The sequence below is a fragment of the Rhipicephalus microplus genome, chromosome 7 (assembly GCF_043290135.1).
Source record: "Rhipicephalus microplus isolate Deutch F79 chromosome 7, USDA_Rmic, whole genome shotgun sequence".
NCBI lineage: Eukaryota > Metazoa > Arthropoda > Arachnida > Ixodida > Ixodidae > Rhipicephalus > Rhipicephalus microplus.
The window spans coordinates 96,374,951-96,395,599 of record NC_134706.1 but is presented as its reverse complement, the minus strand read 5'-3'; the positions used below and the strand labels follow the sequence as shown (position 1 = coordinate 96,395,599).

At 44.5% G+C, this 20,649-nt stretch overlaps 1 protein-coding gene across 1 annotated transcript in view; it reads right to left on the bottom strand.

Annotated features, from left to right (window-relative positions):
• The window catches only part of LOC119180363 (uncharacterized), a 70,168-nt gene extending 50,231 nt beyond the window's left edge, over positions 1-19,937 (bottom strand). The window contains exon 1 of the mRNA XM_037431552.2: positions 19,783-19,937. Within this exon, the coding sequence (XP_037287449.2) occupies positions 19,783-19,813 (31 nt within the window). The 5' untranslated portion in view covers positions 19,814-19,937. The remainder of the gene's footprint in view (positions 1-19,782) is intronic.
• Positions 19,938-20,649: the final 712 nt, after the last annotated feature.

Genomic DNA, 20,649 nt, shown 5'->3' with positions numbered 1-20,649 from the left:
AACAATTGGTCTGCTAATAAATCTTCGTACTACACTCTAATATATAGCCGTCATTTATAGCCCGAGTAAATTATAGATTATAAGTAGTGGTGGCTGAAGACTACCCGTCGCGTTTGACAACATGGCAATTGGTATCACTAAACGGGAGTACGCTGCATCCGAACAGTCAACAAATGAGTATATCAGTAACAACACTGCACCGCGATCACTGCCGCGTGCAACGCTAAAATTACGCCCCGAAGCTGAATGGGAGCCCATGGGCACCACAGAGGAATTCAAATCTACAATGCTCGCTACCTAATTAAGAGGTCAGAGAGAAGAAAAAAAAAGAAACAGAGCTGAGCAGCCGCATAATATAAGGCTACAACAATCCTTCCACGAATATCCAGACAAGCTCAAGCAACTGACCACAGGCCGCACTTTTCATTGTCACCTTGGCTCAAGCTGAGAGTCGGCATTAAACTTCAAACTTTACAGCGCCTCTTCTAAACATAGGCAATGATTGGAGAAATCGCGCCGATATGGAGAAGTTCTCGTTTATTTCACGATGATTGCATTGTTCAAGCTCCTAAATGGTGAAATCGCCTGCCGTGGTTCCTCGTTTTCTGACACTTGCTTTTTCTCGGTGGCAATACATGTAATCCTTTGCGAAGAGAAGGGATGATGACCTATATCCGTGGAAGCAGTCTAATGGCATTTTGTGTTATTTAGTGCATGAACTCCTCGCTTGCGCATAAAGTGCTACGCCACTAGAGAGTAGCAAGCATCGGGGAACATTAGGCACCCAAGCTTTTATTACTAGCTCTTGGTAAAGGCTCCTTTCAAAAGCGACTCTCAGTCAAAAAGCAACTCTTAGTCAAGCGAACGCCACAGTGACTAAACGATCTTCGACGGATAGCTGGCATCAGCTATCTGGTATCGGCCTAGCAAACGAAGCGCGAGCGCTTCGATCAAGTAGTCGCGAACGATACGTGTCTTTGAAATGAGCTAGGTGTCTAGAACAACAAGTGCTTCACGATTCTCGTCCAAGTTTTTGTTACATCTTGAGAAATGCGAATACAGCCGAAAATTATTCCGTATAGCAGCTTCAAATGCAGCCGCAGCATTCGTTTGGGCGAGAGACGACATGGCGGCTGGCTGGCTGGATGGATGGATAGACGGATGTATCCGGCTGTGCCCTTTAGATCGAGTGGTGGCACAAGCCACCTAGCCATGAAGTTAAGTACTATCACTGTGTGTTTAAGGATTGCATTTCACTCGCACCTCGATTGTAGCCACCAATCTGTTAGCCTCCTCCTGGTTATTTCTACCCATTTAATGTCTATACTGCCTTCACTGTTCCTAAACCCCGATGCTTTGAAAATTTCGGTGCCATTATTTTCGACTCTAGGGCAGAGCCCTTTACAGAACATTATCAAATGTTCAGCCGTTTCCGCCTCCTCTCCGCACACACTATATACCGTGTCTGTGCCTTCATATTTTGCTCGGAAAGTCTTGGTCCGCAACACTCCCGTTCTAGTTTCGAAGAGCAGAGAATTACCCCGAGAACTGTCGTATATTTTTTCCCTTGCAATTTCCTCCTTAAAAGTACGGTGGCTCTCCAGTGATTTCGTAAGCATTCCCATCTTCCAGATCCCCCTCTCCGTTTCCTTCACCTTCTTCTTAACCGATGTTTCCTTTTGGCTTGGTATTCTGTGGTTGTCTGAATAGTTGCTTGAAAGTTTTCGAGTTCGCTTCCTCCATTTAGTATCAACATTCTTCATGTACAAGTAGCTGAAAACTCTCCTAGCCCAACGCTCCTCTCCCATTTTTCTCAATCGCTCCTCAAATTCTATCTTGCTGCTAGCTTCCCTGCACTCAACGATGTTCATCCCATGTCTCCCTGTACTCCCTTATTTAGCGTATTCCCGTGTGCTCCCAAAGCAAATCTACCTATGCCACGTTGTTTAATTTCCAATCTTGCTTGAACTTCTGATTTCATGCAGAAGGCTGCATTGCCGAACGTCAAACCCGGGGCCATGAAACTTTTTAAATCCCTCTCACAACGTCAAACATATCGTACATTCAGAGTACCTTATTTTTCATTGCAGCTGCATTCCTGTTGCTCTTAGTCATTGCGTATCTTTCATGCTCGCTTTGATACTCAGCCCCGTTATTTTTGCAGTCGCCCAAATATTTGTATTTATCCACTATTTCTGGCGTGACTTCCTGTATCTTGTGCTCACTACCTTTGTTATCAATAAAAATCATGATTGCCGACTTTTCCCTGCTGAACTTCAAATTTGACCTATTTCCCTCATTACCACAGATGTCTATCAATCCCTACATATCTTCCTTGTTGTCTGCTGTTAACAATATATCATCTGCATACATAAATGGTGGTAATGACTGTTCAATGTGTTTTCCTTGCTTGGCAAAAAAAGAGGCTGAAGACGAGTTGACTCCCCTCTAATTTGGCTTCTAGTCCCTGGAGATACCGTATAAATAACAAAGGTGACAAGGGACATCCTTGTAGAAGCCCGCGTTTTATCTCTATACGTTCAGATACCTGTTCTTCCAGTTTGATAACTAGCTTGTTAATTTTATAGGTATCCTTTAGAAGATTAGTTATTCCATCTTCCACATCTAGTGTGTCCAGTATTCCCAAGAAGTCTTTTTGAATCACACTATCGTAAGCTCTCTGGATATTTAAAAATGCCAGTTACGGGGGCCTGTGTTGTACTTCCGCTTATTCAATACACTGCGTCAATGAAAAGAGACTCTGCTCCAGCCTCCTTCGTTTACGGAACGAATTTTGTAGTTCTCCCAGCACCCCTTCATTCTCTACCCATGTCTGTAGTCTTTCCTTTACTATCTACATCACCAGCCTGTAAACTACTGATGCCACTGTTATAGGACGGTAGTTGTTCATATCGGCTTTGTCCCCCTTTCCTTTATAGATTATGCTCATCCTGCTTAGTTTCCATCTATTCGGAGCTTCACCATCCATTATTGCTTTGCTCGCTGCCTTTCTTAATGTTTGCTTAGAGTTTCGTCCTAGTTTCTTTATTAGCATAATGGGCATGCCGTTAGGGCCTGTTGATGTGCTATTAGGAACACTTTTATCTGTGATTTCCCACTCTCGTTGTCCCAGTGGAGCCACTGAGCTAATTCATCCATCCTCATCTGGTACGGGGCATGCAACATTTTCTAGGTGTGTAAATTTTTCTGTCATCAGTGTTTTTATATATTCCATTGCCTCATGCCCTTCTAGTCTGACCCCTTGAATTGTAGTTATCAACCTCTGTTTTATGCTTGCCTTATTACTCAGAGAATTGAGATGCTTCCAGAACTTAGCTGCTGCCTTTCCATCCTTTTTGTTTACTTCAGCCATTCATTGAGCCCCCTTTCTTCTAATCTTGTCACTGATCAAACCGGATGCTTCCCTTCTGCAGCTCAAAAAGTTATTCATTTTATTTTGACATCACCTTCTGGTTCACCCCTCTGTTTAGCATACCTGTGTTCCCTGGAGGCTTCCTAATGTCTTACTATGGCTCTCTTGACTTCCTCATCCCACCAGCTCTTCGGTTTGTGTCTCGTTTTCCCGGTTCATTTGTCTCGTAACTTAGCAAGCTCTAACTCATACAATCGAGTTAGAGTTGTGTACGTCCACTCTGTTATAGTATGCTCAATGTTTATTTCATTAATCTCTGTAGTTGCTATTTTTACTTGCCTTTCTGAATAAATATTACCGTGTGGTTGCTCGTAACGCCTCCAGTCCATTTTCATTTCTCTTCCAAAACTCAATTTGATGCGTTTGTGATCACTACCTAAGCTTCTGGACCAATATTAATCTATGTTCATCACCCTTAGCCGATCATACATCCTATGTGACATTATTGAGTATCTATCGCCCATGTTATCTGCCCTTCGCATTTCTCGGTGCTGTTGCAAATGATTAAATCATATCTTTCACACATGTCCACTAGCATTCTGCCTTTTCGGTCAGTATATTCATCCATATCTTCCATGTGCGCATTCATATCTCCTAAGATAATTTCATCGCACTCTTCTCCTAGTTCGTCAATGCCATTTTCTATGCACTGCACAATTTTTTTATTTTCCTCTCTGGCTTTTGCCCCTGCCCACATGTATACAAACCCATGAGCGTCATTTGCCCTCCCACTTTCCCTTTTAGCCATAAATGTTCCTTGTACACCTCTTGACCCTTTGCCAGTCTGTACTTTTGTGAATGAATGTCCTAATACCACGTCCCTTTCTGCTGCCTTCTGTTCCATTAGAATATTCCCATGCGTATTCCGGATTGTCAGGCGGCTGTTCCATGTCCCTAAGACGTGTTTATACAAAACCATATACCATCGGCCTCTCCTCCCTTAGCTGTTCTTCTATCTCTTCCCACTTAAGCCTATTCCTGCCACCCTGCATGTCAATATACGCTACGTCTGAATTGGCTCGGCCCTCGTGGCTACGTCGACTTCTGCCCCGGACTCCACGTGTCTTAGATATCGGTGCGACTTTGGAATCGTATCTCTCTATATTATCTGTCAAAGAGTCCTCCTGATTGTTTTCCTCGTTACTAGCTATCCTGGACACCAAAGGGCCCGCGACATCTCTACTCAGTTGCGGCGCCTGGCGGCGAAACGCCGCACTTGCACCGACGGCCGTTTCTCATTGAATTCTGCTCGTTCGCCCGGGCACTCATATAATGGAGGAAGGGCTAGCTCAACGTAATAAACGTGACAGTTCTTATAATTGCTTATGTATGCTTTTATGGTGTGAAGAAATACGCCACAGAGCATAACGTGTTGATGTTGTGGATCATATGTGCGCAACACTTGCTTTTCAGACTACCATATGCACAAGTATGAACGCTGAAACCAGACAATTATTGGTGCGTGCTGCTGATCTGGTTGAACTTTAGCCTTATTGGGTGACACAGCCAAGTCGACCGACAGACAGACAGATCAAAATTTATGCGTTGAAGTATCTCAACAAAGGTTATCGTCGTCAAGAGCAAGCACCGTAACATGAGCCATCTGGTTCCATCGACTGCATAAATGTCATGAAGGCAATGCCCTCGACACCACTTGATATACAAAGAATAAGACGAGTGCTCACGTGTTCAATTTAACGAGGGCAAACAACCTTGATATCCAACGGCACTCGTGATAAAGCTTCTCGCTGGAATGATTGGTCGTACTGCTTGTTTTTTTTTTGTGTGTGTGTGGATAGTCAAAGCCGAGTTAAAAAAACAGATCAACAATAGCTCACTGGAAGATGTCCGGTCACCAATCTAAGCCATTTCATTTGCCCCGCTTTTGCGAATTTCGATTCCGCGCCAACATTAAGGGCGTTGCCTGGTCCGTTTGACCCTGCGACGCTTCGTAGCCGTAGGGTCAGACTGTAATGCACGTAAAAAAATGACAAATAAAAGCACTGATCTTTAAATGATCGAACTCTGAACTGTTTCAACCCATTTTCTTTATGCTTTACATGGTTTCGTTTTGCCGGCTCATCCTCAGTCACGGCAGTTCATCGTACAATTGACTTGGTTTCGGTAGCAAGCCCAGTGGTGGCGCTATAACTGATGCACCATAGGCGTTCAAGAGTAATGTCAATGCATTTATGTGAGTTACTTCAAAGCTTTGCGCATTTGAACCTTACTACGAAATGTAATACTATACTCGGAGACAACTTTCCGGGACGATGAAAGGAAAGCTACGGAGGCGGAGCCACTGCTCCTGTACACCTCCGCGAAGTAGTCCGGCTCGACTCGCGCTTCGAATGACGGCCGTGTTCAGGCAATCCCACTCCTCACAATTTGATGCTTACACAGCTATTTGTGAGTGAAATGCGACACAAGCTGCTTCGGCCAGTCGTCGGAATAGCTGGAGTGCAACGCGCGCTCACCTGAAGACGAAGGCGCCATTTGGACTGTGAGGTGCCCGTAAAATGTGTGACGTTTTCAGACGCGCAACAACGTAAAGCGACTCTTCGGAAAGCAACAACGTGCTTGGTGTATGCAGTTTCTCTTTATAAACAGCATTGAGTAGAAAATAATGTTGTTCTTTTTTATTTTCATTCGAAAAACAAAGACACATTTGGGGCACTATATTACACAGCAGTTGCAAACGCCCACTTTGGATCCACAGCCTCCCTATCATCGCCACAGAAACTTGTCCCCGAGTATAATATTTCAACTAAATATCGCCAAGTATTGCCAAAATGTTAGAACTCGGTGTTCTTCAGTTCTGAGGTTGAGTCAACTTTATTCAGCTTCTTTGCATACAATATACCAATGTTAATGACAAGTTTTACATTAGGAGGTCTCATAGTTACGAGAAATGATGGAGGGACCTGAAATTGACATCAGAAATGTAGCTAAGCATACAAAAAAAATTACAAAAGCTGAAGTGGTTTACCTGTCACTTTTCAGTTGCAATAAAGTTGTACATGCATGCACACCAGGCCAATGTATATTAAATCTACAGTACAATGGCCCAAATAACAAATGAGGCCTGAATGTCCTCTCTCAACTCACTAGGAATTCAAAAGCAGTTTCTGAACACAGTCAGTAAATGCTGCGAATCTGTTTTTAAGGTTCTTTTAAACATACATTCCAAATAACATTGCATTTCATGCAGCAAGGAATTGACGATTGCGCATCAAATATAGCCGAAACTAGGTTGCTCGCCGGGAATATACGGAGCAGGCGGGATCGAGCGGACGATACAGGTGCTGGCTCGAGTCCGGCGCGTGAGCGCACTTTTCTGGTGAGCTCGAATCTCGCCTGCTGCCACGCGTTGGATACGGGCACGTCTGAATCAGACGCAGTTGCCAATACGATATGGCTGCCCATTTGAAGCCCTGTCTATAATGTATTACTTTTTTGTGCACGAACATGCACTATACGTGGTTAAAACCACCGTGCAGTCACCCCTATGTAGCCAACAACAACTAATAAAACGTAAGGGTATCCTTTCATAACTTAGAAACCCGCGTCGAGGCCTCTTTCAAAACGGGCATAGTTGATTTCCGTAACTGTGAAATGCCTACATTAGGTTCAACTCACAAGTCGCGAACACAACAGAGATGATCTTGGTTATGAAATACCTATAGTGGGGCTGACTTCTCGCTCTGAAGACGCGAGGAGCAGACACAAACAAGAAACCAACAGCCATGTGCCAGAGATTATTGACTTGCGCTTTCAGCTGGTAACCCGCGGAATTAGTAGCTTCAAATGTGCTCAACTTTTAAGATTGTTTTCATAATCTCGCCAGTCAGCGGCTTATTGTGCGAGCACTTATGGCTCGGAAGGGCAAAGAGAAGGTTGTCTACTAGTCTTGATGTACTGTGCTTATTGCTTTACTTACAATGTTACCATGTCTTTACTTAATGTCCATGAGAGTCATATAAAATTTTGAAGGTAAAGCGCTCGAAAAAGAATCGTTAAAACAACCATAACAATCAGACTATTCATTTCTTGTGAGGGCTTCATAACAGGTACGTGATCGTGGAAGTGGTACAAACGTCTAGCAGATTAACTTGGCCTATACTCCACTACAGCATCGAACCTGCACCCCACGTGCCATTTCAGTTGCCCACTGAAGTTGAACGAGACGCACAGGGTTGTTTTAACTAACAACCAGGAAACCTAGATGCCTCAGGAATGCCCAGCCTACTAAGATCTCGTCCGGCGTTCTCTTGCCCGGCTTAGAAGGAGATTCATGGTGGCAGAAAAATGTTCCAAGTAATACAAAATAATCTGGCATCGAGAAAAAAGAACATATTCACAGATTTATCCTTCCATTCATGGGCATTTTTACGCCGGTGCTAAGACACGACAAAAAGATGCCAACTATATCAAGCCTTGAACATCACCCAAGGATATTGCAGAACCATCTTCAATTTCAGGATGCAAAAAAAAAAGCTCGATACGAATAATTTTTAGCTCTGGTCATGGCGCATAATTAATTGGTAGAGCTGTGGTATTTCTTCCGGGCTTTTCGTAGCCTGTTTGGCAACGCTTCCCGCATATTACCAGTCATTTTCTATTCTATTTCTTTTGCGTCATTTAGCGCAGTTTTCGGTCGCCAGTGCTGTATCCTCTTGCAGTACTGCAGCTACTGTGACGCTCTGCAGAGCAAGCAAGTGCGAGGACTCGGACTTATAATGCAGCCACGATGAGCCCACGTTTAGTTGTGTAAACAGCTAAACAGGTGCGCCTGTCGTGCTTTATGTTCACCTTCGAAAATTCCGTACGGTGCTAAATTATTATGAGCAATTAGCTACAGCCTTACTTCCAGCTGAAACATGAAACCTCCCGATTTAATTCAATGCATTATGTTCTATGGAATTATGGCAGAAGTCACAGTCGTCTTGCTAAGAAACGGAAAGTATCTTCGCATGTAAAACGAGGGGTCTCCCGTAAAGAATTTGTCTGCTAGTCTCGTAGCTAACCAGAGATTAGGTGAGGCTCCATAAGCTGGGGAACAAGTAAGAGGCAGATAAAATGCTACGTGAAGTCGGTTTCCCGAGTGTGCACACGGGAGAAAATCTGTGGAAGGAAAGCCCTGTATGCGCCCATGGCTGAACCGGTCTCTTTTCTTTACTTGCGAAGCCTCCAACCGTTGAGGAAATGCGCCTAGGTTACTGGTTTTCAGCTTCATTGAACAGGTAGGGGTCAGTAAATTTGCCCTTCAGTGAACATAAAAGCATCTGCAGGACGGAGCACCGACTTTCAATTTTGATGGTCATTGGCAGCGACACGAGACAGATCGCGCTTGCAGATATGTATCTGCATCAGATGGAAAATGCGGACAAAGATGCTCCCCATTGTCACGCCACGTTAGAGCAAAAATAGAAGAAACAGGAGTCCCGTGTTTAACGAGTTCGGTGGGGCTACCGGTCACTCCGGTGTTCTGTAAATGGCCGCACTTGTTGCACCTGCGAGCCCGCTCGCGACCAACAGATGCGCTCGCGTTTTTCTTCTTTTTTTTTTACAGTGATTTGGCCGACAAACCCGTTTGCGGCATGAATAGCACCATCACGGGACCTCTGATCTGCGCCTATTTCTGTGCAAAAGGTCAGTTCAGTACCTCCTCTCTTCCGTCGCAAAGAAAGGGTTTCTTGGGTCGTCATTTTATGTACTGTAGCACATTTGCGTTGTTTCTCTGTGTCACCTCACCACACTCGCGTAAGCTTAGTGTAATTCGAAAAAAAAAAAAAAAGCCTCGCGCTGAACAACCGCACTCACACGCGCGCAGCCCAAGAGCGATAAAGTTGAGCCATTACGTTTTTCCAGCAAACCCGGCGCTTCCCACCCCTGAGCGGCCTATATACGAGCCGCATCATCGCCGCTGTCCACCACCCTGCGTAGGAGCGCCCTAGAAACGACCGCAGTTCGCGCTTGTAACAGGCCACCGCCGCACACGCGATGGCTTCTATCGCAGCGTGAAAAGCACTGCGCCCACCGGGCCATCGGTCGCGCTCTTTTAGTGCACCGCCGCCGAGATACCGCTCATTACAATTATTCCAAGGCGAGCCGCTGCCATCCCGAGGCATCTCTCTCTCCCCGTCTGGCCGGTGCGGGAGGTGAAGGCCGTTGCCGCCGACGCGACCTCCACGCTGGCCCCTGGTCGCGCCGGTGACCCGAGTCCTACATTTCCTGGTTTCTGTTATTTTCTTGCATTTCTTTTGTTTTTATTGCAATATACGCGGGACTGCAATGTTGCCATAAGACTATGCATTTAATCAATCGTGTTTCAATTATTTCATTAGTACTCATTGTGTTGTATTTCGCACTTTCGTGGTTGCGGTGTATGAGTGAGTATAGGGCGTCCCGGCTGACTCAAAGCGGGATGTTCTAATGAACGAAGTACTCTATCAAAGGTGAACCAGCCGCATACCAACAGCCACTGCGTGTTTCGTAGCTACGAAATAATTCATTGATAACGTTACCAATGCAGCTTTGTTTTAACCGTTTATTACCATAACACATCATTTTCAAGTTGCACGCCATCGCGCCTCCCCCCCAAAAAAATTGCAATCGAACAGTTATTCTACGTTGAAATATCTGTTTGGATCTCGTTTCTCAGCCCAAAAAATAAAAAAATGAAGCCTGTCAAGCGCCCGAGAGAGAATGATTTGACCGCTTGCTCAGCAAACATTTTTGTTTATTGGCAGCATTATCTCTAAACTAATTTTTCAGATTGGCTTTAATTTCATTTTAGTTTCATTTAGGTATCCTGCCACCCGGTTCTTTGCCCATCCCCCTCTCTGGGTGAGCGCCATCCATCTGAGGTCATCCGCATCAGGATCATGAAAAAGCCGCGCACACGCGCATTCCTACTGAAGTGTTTGCAAGCGAACTGTAACGGATACACACCTGCGTTCGTTCATAGCCGCGTCATGCGCGAAGTAAGGCTGCGTTGGGGGCCAGTTGGCAGGACTTCATGAGTACTGGCGCTGCCAAAACTTCACGAACAGACGAGAAGGAAACGGACATACAACGGAGGGTGTGCGTGCAAACAACTCACTGATTTATTCCGCGTCCAGTACTTTCATACACGCGACACGAAACGAACAAAAAAAAGAACAGGCAAAAAACAGCCTATATGGAAGGCAAATGTTTTTATATCAGTCGTACACGTCATCTCCCAATCAGAACTTGCCGAGAAATGATGTCCTTGATACCATGGCTGTTTTTAACAACTCATTTTTTTCGTATGACAGTGCCACTTAAGGGTAGATGACTACGTATTCGCTGGCATGCATGCGAAAAGCTTAGATAATTGTTTTTGTGCCTGATTACAAGGCTAACTTTAACGCTTCTGCACTCCAGAAATGTGGCTTGCATTCTTACTCTGCACAGTGCACGGCCAAGTTATCAGGATGTGTTGAAAGTGAGCACGCGTAATTACATTTTTTTATTCCGTGCAATAATTCACTGGCCCGTCTGGCTTGTGTACTTCCCGTTTCAACGAAGTCGAAAGCACTAAGCAACTCCTTGTGAGCAATCCACAAACCTGTTCCTACGCTTGCCACGACGTCCATTCCCCCTTTTTCACTTTAAGATGTGCTCAATTTTGATAACAACTTTCTATTCTCGGAGACGCCAAAATGTATCCCTGAAGCCATGGTACTTAGGTGCATTTTTCTTTAATCTACGGGAAACATAATGAACGTAAGGAATGTCAACGGGTGTGCGCATCGCATTTAAGCACTGGCAAGAGAAGAAGACTGCATCTTCCTCGATGAAGTAACCTTGCGAAGTTGCTTTTCGTCTACGAAAAAAATCAACCTAGACCGATTCAAGGCCTTCCTAATCTTAGCCACCTGTCTTAAAGCGTTCTCCGTTATAGCGTGCCGACGCGTTCTGTTGATCGCTTCTGGCACGCAATGCCAAGCGACACCTCCTTCAAGTCCTTCAAGTGGATTTTATTGACCGGAGTATAACAGGCCCGCAGGGCAGTAGGTTTATTTATATCAGCCCCAAGGTGTCTTTTCTATCACTCTCTTGGGCGAGTTGGTAATTGATTATGAATTATTACAGCAAAAAACAAAAAACGTGGGACAAACCACAGATGTGCTAGTTTTGTAATAATGTTATCTGGGGCTTAACGTACCACCCAATACCGCGATATGATTATGAGAGACGTCGTAGTGAAGAGCTTCGGAAATTTTGAACACTTGTGGTTTTTTTAACGTGCACCTAAGTATAAGCACACCGGCCTCAAACGTTTCCACCTCCATCGAAAGATGCAGCCGCCACAGCTGCGATTTTCTCCAGCGACCTTCAGGTTAGTAGCCGAGTGCCATACCCACTGCACCAGTGCTGCGGGGGCACGTGCTGGTCTGGTAGCTTTCTTGAACTTGTCCGACGTTTTTTTTTTTTTTTTGTGACATCTTTGTTCATCAGCTACGTCGAAGACTACAATGTACCAAATACCCACCTTGCCTTCAATGTATCATTGGGATATAGGAAGCTTCCAGGTTTCAACCGTGTTTTTTTTTTTCTTTTCTGTTTCATTTTTAAAAATGACAGTCCTTATGAGATACTCGAACGCATAAACATTAGTCTGTTTGTCTGTCAATGATTCAGGCAACGAACTAAAGTTCGCGCATTGTTTGAACACGCAGCCATCTTGAATTGGTGGCTGCATTCGTACTAGGGAACATTGTCGATAGAAAAGTAAATATTAGGTATATCTGAAGCCCAACATCAATACGCCAGTATTAGGTGGCGTGTTCTCTAACTAGAAAATACATAGATATCGAATGGTGGGACTAGCGGAATCCCCGAGGGGTGGGTGGGAGCCATATAGCAAGTAACAAGCAAGCAAGCTTCCCACACCAACCAGCTTCTTCTGGCGTCGACGCCCACGCTGCAATGTTTGGCAATGTGGCGTGGACATTTTGGCGAAGTGCGTTGGAACGGTACTTCCCGATACTGTAACCGGCATCGTCGACGTCGACTGACGCCAAGAAAGCAAATGCCAGAAAAGCACTGGCGAAAGCGGTGTATGTAGTTCAGCCATCGTGATGCCACCCCATGTCGCACGAACGTCTTCGGAACATCTCCAACAGAATGCTAGTCCCGCATACGTGCCCGGACGCAGGAAGAACGTGCTGCTGCGCGTGCGAGAAACTCTGCAACTCAACGCTATTCTGAACATGTTACTACATTTTGTATGGTTCCAATCTGTTGTTTGTTTCTCTATTGTTCCTACATCTTTAGCTTTACTTCGTATGACAGTGCAATTGGTTGCTATCGCTTTCATTTCTTCAGCCTTGTGCCAAAGTCCAACTTTCTTTTCTTGTCTGACGCTTAATATAATCGTTTGCAGGCGACAGCTTGACTCAGTGAGCGTCGTTTTCTTCTTTTTTTTTGTTCTTCCTCCTTTGTGAATTTTTAGCAGTGAAATTGTTACGAATTCGCACCACCTGGTCCTTACTTACACGCATCATGATGTTGCGATAAAGAATGTGGACGTGGATTCATTAAACTTCCCCGTTAAGCATGTAAATAGTGGCGCGCGAGTGCAGGTGTATCTAATATTTGGCGTCTTTCTCGAGTGTCTCCTTATTTTGTTGATTTAAGACAAGGCTCATTTCAGCACGAAATAAATACTGGATTCTGAGACCATCTGAGGTGGTCTACAGCTATAGACTGGTATGTTATATATTCAAATATTAATTAGTCTGCCACGGTGGATCTGTCACGGTTTCAATCTCGCTAGTGGCGGTCATATTTCGGTGGATACGAAATAATAGAGACCCGTGTACTGTGCATCTCTGTGCGCGCTACAAAACACCCTTTGGTTCAAGTGTTCGGAGTCGGCTCATTACGGTGTCATTTGTGAGATCAATTTCAGAATACACATGCGAGGTGCGCGACCCGCTGATGCATACCTGTCGTAGGTATCCGCTACCCTCTTAGACAAACCTCGGTCCCCGAGGTGCTCAGGACATACTGTTCCCTGCAATACAATGAGGGATCGCACACTGTCCCAGTCTGAACAGTTTGACGTTTGCAGTTGTGATTTCAACATCTGCTGTAGGATAAGTGATTATAAATAAATCGGTACAACCTTTGTTAGTCACGTGCAGGATGTCACCTTGCAATCAGTCTTTTAAACGTTTTACCTTGTAAACGCCGTGTATCACAGAATCGCGTACCCATGTTTTCCATATGTCATGTTAAATCAAACTTTTTCACATAATAATTGTTACCAATGTATAATCAACATGTGTAAACCCACCCCTTATGTAGTGCCCCTCCTGGGCTTCTAATGTAATAAAATGAACATGAAGTGAAATAAAAAAATTCTAACTATCCGTGCCGGCTTAGCATTTCTCGCAATTTTTATTTTTTCTCATTAGTTTTCGTTTCCTTGCGATGTACATCGAAAAACGGAACAGTCCATTAAATTGTCGTCGTTCCTTAATCTTTCGTCGCAAACGGTATGTAAATTGGATACTGTAGCGGAGTTGCAGTCTAATGAATTGGGCCGGTTCTAGAATAATCACTGTGTATTCGAGGTATTATACCGGATTCATATATTTTCGATACTGTCAAGCACTGATTCCACCTTGACCACGATAGGTATACTACTGATATCACTACTGACTAATATTCTCGTTAACTACTAAGCGCACGTTGAGCGTTACATCAAATACCTGTTGCTTTTTACCCACACCGTATATTTCATATTCGTCACGTATTTCATCTCGCGCAACGACCAACTGGACGTCCTCCAAACCTGACCAGTTGCTTGCAGTGATATATCGCTCTCTGAAAAATGCATCAGCAAAGGCGGTTCTTTCTCAACAGAAATAACACATAGCGCTGCGAAAGCCCAGACAGACTGCGATTGGTGCATAAACAAACTCTGGATGCCGCTGTTATGAGGGAAAAAAAACTCCTATGCGGACTTTTCTGCAACATTCATAGTGTTAGCATTACATTATAGTGTTAGCTCTTCTGTAGAAAGGCTTTCTTTTTTACCAGAATCATATCTCAGTCTCGTCGAGCTTGTTTGTAGTCATAATTGCGTATAATGCATTTCGCCTGTTTCAGGTGTGCGCTCCGAATCATTTATTCTCCCTACCACTTTTTAACAATATATTTTGGCTGTAAGCTTGCCACGTGTCAACGCGCAAATTGTAAAATAAGTATGGATATAAAAGACGATAAATTGCGGATTTGCAACGGCCGCTTTCTTGCGTTTTTTTTTTTTCATTAGTGCGTGAAAGGCTGCCATCGATTCGCGTGTGAAGATGTTTTTATAGGTCTGGAACCTCCACGAAATATGATGAAGTCAGACAGCGAGAACATACCCCATTACTTGCTACTTTGATGCGACAATTATTTATACAGTGAAAGTTTGCTGTGCAAGCGCGTTCATCCGTTGACTGGTTGACTACTTTATTAGCCGTATTGTGCAGAACTAGACAGCTTATGCGGTTTATTGCGGCCCGGGCTGAAACAGACATTACCTTTCATATACACGCAATTGGTAATAGTTTATGTCATATCCTTATTTTGTTTATTGTCATGTCTATATATTAGAGTTTTTTTATATTTACTGATTTTCCTCTGTTCAAAAATATGTCGAAAGTTATGTTTCCTTCACGTAGCAAAATCATGTGACAAATTTAGTTATTATTTAGGCGCTTAATACACAACCACAGCTGGGAAAGAAATAATATGTATATGAAACATGTCAAATATTACAATGTTCACATACCAATCTAAATAGAATAAAGTGAACTGCGTATGCACTGCAAATTACCGTAATATTTTTTGAATTGTGCTACCACTAGGTATCATTCACGAGTAACACGGCCAGCAGATGTAATGCCACGAACACAATCACTATAATCGATATTACGATCATCTCCCCGCAAATACCACAAGACATTGCAAATAATGAAAGGGGATGATAATATTTAAATAATAAAACCTTCTATGAAAATGCAACAATAGGTAATGACATTAGAAACTCATTACAATAGCGCGAGTGAATACGCGATTCCCAAAGCTCTAATCTCACATTGAAACCACCCAATACATAAGGCTTATATGGATGCGTGCTTATGAAGGCATTACTCAAACAGTTGAACAGGTGATTCCAGAATGCCTGGAAACGAAAGGGAGGGCAAAAGTAGAATTTCAAATGCTCATAAAGGGAGCAACCTTTGATCAGACTGCAGATTACTGTACGCGGAAGAACAATAGTTTTGTTTTTTTTTTGTAACGATAACACGCCGGTAGCTCAGGCGACGTTTTTTCGATCATTAATGTCAACAAACACAAAATAAACAAGCTACCGCTAATGCAAAGACCAAACGACCCCGATAGCAAGATGGCTAACGACAGACGGCAGTTGTTAACGGCGTCTTGAGATAATGATACCGGGTGAACACTGCTGATGAAATCGCAAGTATACAGCAGTTGTAAGCGTGCCCTAACAAGAACCAGGTACTCGAGTGGTGCCGAAGCTACAAGGTCTCTATGTCCTCCCCATTTATCAAACCGGCGAAGTTTCCGGACGCACTGTTCAAGTGGACTCACTGCAGTACGTCATGCGGAACTCGTTATGAAGCAGCTCGCGTCCTAACGGCCACTTAGAACGATCGAAATAAGCTAAAGGTCGTTTATATGGAGTGATGTACACGGAAAGAACATCGTGAAATTTGAAGTGGACGGCAGTGCTATGCCAATGCCATTACTGCGGTAAACGGCAGAGCTTCCCGGTACAATTGGTGGCTATACGCTCTACGTATAAGTCCAGATTATCTGTCTTGAATTGCTTGTAGGGCATCGCAGGCAGCATAATATTCAACTAGTAAAACAGCAAGACGCCACACTTACGGCGTGTTTCATTCCTCAAGGACGTAGTGCAAGACAACTTTTTATGATTCGGACGTGAACAACGGACTAAATTACGGCGATTTGCAGTGCTCTGAAACCCATCGCGCCTACTCCACGTGAGATACTTCGTACGAGGAACGCGGCCAGCAGAGAGCGCTTCTCTACTCTCTGTAAATTAACTTTCTCTACAGCCTAGGCTGAATCGTGCGCCGTTTTTACGCTCAGAACTGGTGAGACTCGTAGTATGCAGGTCAAATATGAATAATTGTAAATTGCCATTGTTTTTCAATACCTTATATCAACATCACAATACTTTTTTTATTTTTTTGATTATCGTAATCAGACCCAAGGTCATTCGAATTATGTGAATGTATCGAGAAAGCATCGTTACGGTCGGCGAATAACCGTCCATGCTCACCAGCAATAAAATCGGAAATGTTTTGCCATAAAACAAATTCTTCGACTAAGAATGGAAACTCATGTTGCAAGTAAATATTGTACGGTACCGTAATACATATTCTATATTCTATTCTGCAGTGGAAGTACGTTCTTTCCTACTCCTTTGTTGTTAATTCCTCTAAGTAGTTCATAACAACAAACGTTTCGTTGTAGGAATGTTTGTGGTCGTTACATTGCTTAAAATCCTTATGCTCTTAAGAGGACTCTTTTTGGTCTGGGGCTATAGAACTTATACTTACTCTCTAAAGTGTTGCTAAATACTGGCGATCGTGCGATGCAATCACCTTAGTTCATCTAATTAATATTGCTTCTCTATATTAGCTAAAAATAATCTATTTATTCTTGCAAAGCGTAGCTCGTCTTTATATACTCGGAACTCGAAGAATGAGTGAACAGTGAAATGAGTGAGTGCTCCAAGAATGAGTGAAAGAAATCACAAAATACCTAACGCGCTTGTGCGAACACCAGCTTAGGTGCTCCTCTGACATATGCCGCGTTGATAACATCGACCTCTTTCAGAACTATAAATGCATCCTCTAATATGTAATGGCTGTGCTGCAAACTAATGGAGGCTGCATACCTTCACTTCTTGATCTCGCTATGCAAAAAAAAAAAAAACAGCGTACCTAAATGTTACAATACTACATATAATATCTGGGGTGTAATGTCCCAAAAATGCGGTGCGATTTATACGGGAGGGCTCCGGTAATTTCAGCCGCATCAAAAATTTAGCCGCTGCAGCTGGGATTCGATCCCGCGACTTTGGGGTTATCAGTCCAGTGCCATAACAGCTAGAGCACCGCGGTGGCGCTCGCGTGTCTAAGTACTGTCATGAAGCATGCTTGAATGCTAGCCTGTTTTGCGGCGTTCTTAAGCCAGTTCATCAATTTATTCCTTTTTTAATATAACACAATGCACATCATTTTATCACCGCAGACGAGCCAACGAAACTCTACAGGCACTTAATCAATTATTTCCGGATTCATTTCAGCTGGCAGGTGCTCAACGACAAAGCTTCGCTCCCCACAAAATAACAGCGAACTACGAGTCTAGCACGGATTAAGGTAAGGACTGTCCAAAGCCTGACCACGCGCAGTGTTTGAAGATCCCAGCGATACTGCTACCCCACCGTGAAGCGATGCAGGAAATCTGTGGCTTACTCGAACTACGAGTGTCTTCTAGCGCTTAGCGGAAAGGGTTCGATGGGGGAGGCTTGAGGAAGAGGAACGCTTAGCTTCAGCGCCACAGAGTACGCGGCGCCAAAGATGCCCTCTTTCTTTGTCGTCCCTTTTCAGGCGACCGTATCGGAGGGGTTTCGATAAGTTACTGCCATGGCGGTCAGTCGACTTTCACTTATTGCCTTGCACCGGTGCGTTTGTGGAGGAAGGTAAAGAAGAAGCTACAAAAAACTTGAACTGTCTTGTGTCCTCCCGCGACATATTTAGAGCAGTGGGAAGAAACAGCAGAGATAACGCAAAGACGCACAAAAGTAACAATAAAAGCCACCGAAAAAACAGCACCAGTATACAGCGTGTGCTAAAGACCCATCCTCGCACTGTATCTCCACGAGCGCTTTTGACTATCTTACACCGTGCTTTCGAGTGTCCTTGTGCCGTTTCGTTGTCTCGAAATCCTGGAGGAGTCCGACGGATATGCGAGTGTATTCGCTGTAAGGCTTAGTGTGAGTGCATACTTCCACGCTTGCACCGAAGTTCACGAGGAAAAAAAAATGCAGTGCCAGTCCTCCAGGGCAGTACGAAAGGGAAGTCCGCGTCTGAATTGTTTTTGGACACCTGTCTGAATTACCAATTTTTAATTGTGCTAAATCACAAGATAAAGCAAAAATACGGAAAAGAACACCACTGAACGTAGACGTCATGAGCTGTTGGATTATATGTATTGATGCCGCAGGGCAAATGGACGCAAAAAAAAAAGTAGTGTGAATTATGGCGTAAATCTACAACAAAAGCTCGCAAAACGCAATTCCCCTTGTTATCCTTGTCTTATGTATGCATATTTTATTCGAGATTTGGCAATCCAAGAATTGTGAAAAGGTAAATGGTGGCGAAGGTTAGCAAAATATTAATGACTAAAATTCACAATCACGAAACTGTCGAAACTAGACGCATACAGCAAGTTCTGTTACCAGACATAAGTAAATTAAATATCCAAGATGCATCCACCAAATCAGACCTAATGTAACGTAACTATCAATTCGAATGGAAAAGCAAATGCACCGACCAGACCATGTGATTTTTACGGAGACCTTCCGACAACTTGCTGAATATACTGTGCGTGTACCAGCGCTGCTTCTCAAGTGGCCTTTCATGTTAGCGCTGTATGGAAGGCCATTCAAAAGTTGGAACATGTATAATTACTCGCCTAATTGGCAATGTAATTTTGAAAAACACTATAGAGTTACCAGGAGGATATCTTCCACTACAGCTGCCTTCCGACTAACTATTAGTGGATTTCTCGCGTTGGGAATCCTTACGCACACCATACTCATTATTCTACCGGCCATCCTGACTGCATTAGACTAGTCTGCTGCCGCCCAAGGCACATTCTCAGAAAATCGGCAAAGGTATTATACGGAAAATGTGATGCAATTCACAGCGCATACGGCACCCATCAAGCGAAATTTGGAATCAGCAAGCTGCAACCGGTGATTTTATAAAAGTGTTGAGCTTAGCACAGCTCTTCGGCACATTAGGACTACTATTTCACACCAATGACAAAACATTCGCTGAGGACAAACTGGCTGTTCCCGTTGTATCCCTCTGACGACGCACGTGCGGGAGGCTAAGACGCGGGACCATGGCAGATATTCCGCCGTTGACCACTCCAACCGACAGGGCGATCCGCCTGGAACCATCTATCGGTCCCCGTCAAGACGTGCGTTCGCCCACGCGCGCGATGCCGCGGTGAGGGTACACGGTACTCACCGGCGAGGCTGGCGCCGAGGAGATTCACCATGTCGTCCTCTCGCTTGCGGTGGCGGCGCGATGCTGCCGCAGCGGCGTCGTCGGAAAGCGCTCGTCTGCCGGCGACCGGTTCCGATTGGGATCGGAGGGAATGCCAAGTATCGCACCCGCGACGAGCAGGAGAGGCTTTGCAGTCATTTCCCGTCCGCGGAGAAAGCGGATCCCAAGGATCGTCCGTCGCGTGCTGGGGCGAAAGCGCGAACCTACAACGTCGTTTGTACGACGTCGAAGACGACGCTACGCCACGCCGGTGCGCGCCCTCGCCCACGTGGTGAAACCAGTGCGCGCGCGCCCGGCCCGACCTGAGAGGTCATCGCGCGGCGAAGAAAAAAAATTTTAAATGTGCCGCCACACTGTCCCACCGACCGCCGGCGTGTCGGCTCGCGTGTTCGCGCCGGGTTTTCCTATCTCGATCTTCTTTTTTTCTTCCCATTTATCTCGTCTTTTCTTTGTTCTCGAGAGCGAACGCGAAACACTTAACCGGAGAGAGCGGCGAAGGAATGTGGCACAGTCGGTGATGTAGTCTCAAAGATAGCCTTTCCTGGTGTTATGCAGGGAATGAAGAGAGACATCCAGCGATTCGAGATGGACAAATTAGGAGGCTTGTGTAAAGTGTCGTATGCGAAAGTAGGCTCTCGGTGCGCCGCGACATACCCGCGACAAAGTTAATCTTTCCCGCTTTTTCTGACCACGGCTTCTAAATAAAAAGAGTCGCAGAACGTGCCTTATGCGGAAGTCCAGTACCTACAGCAGCAAAATATGCAAAAAAATGAAAGAACATAGCGGTACAACTTTCCTCTTTCAGCGTTTCTCGACTGACTCGACACG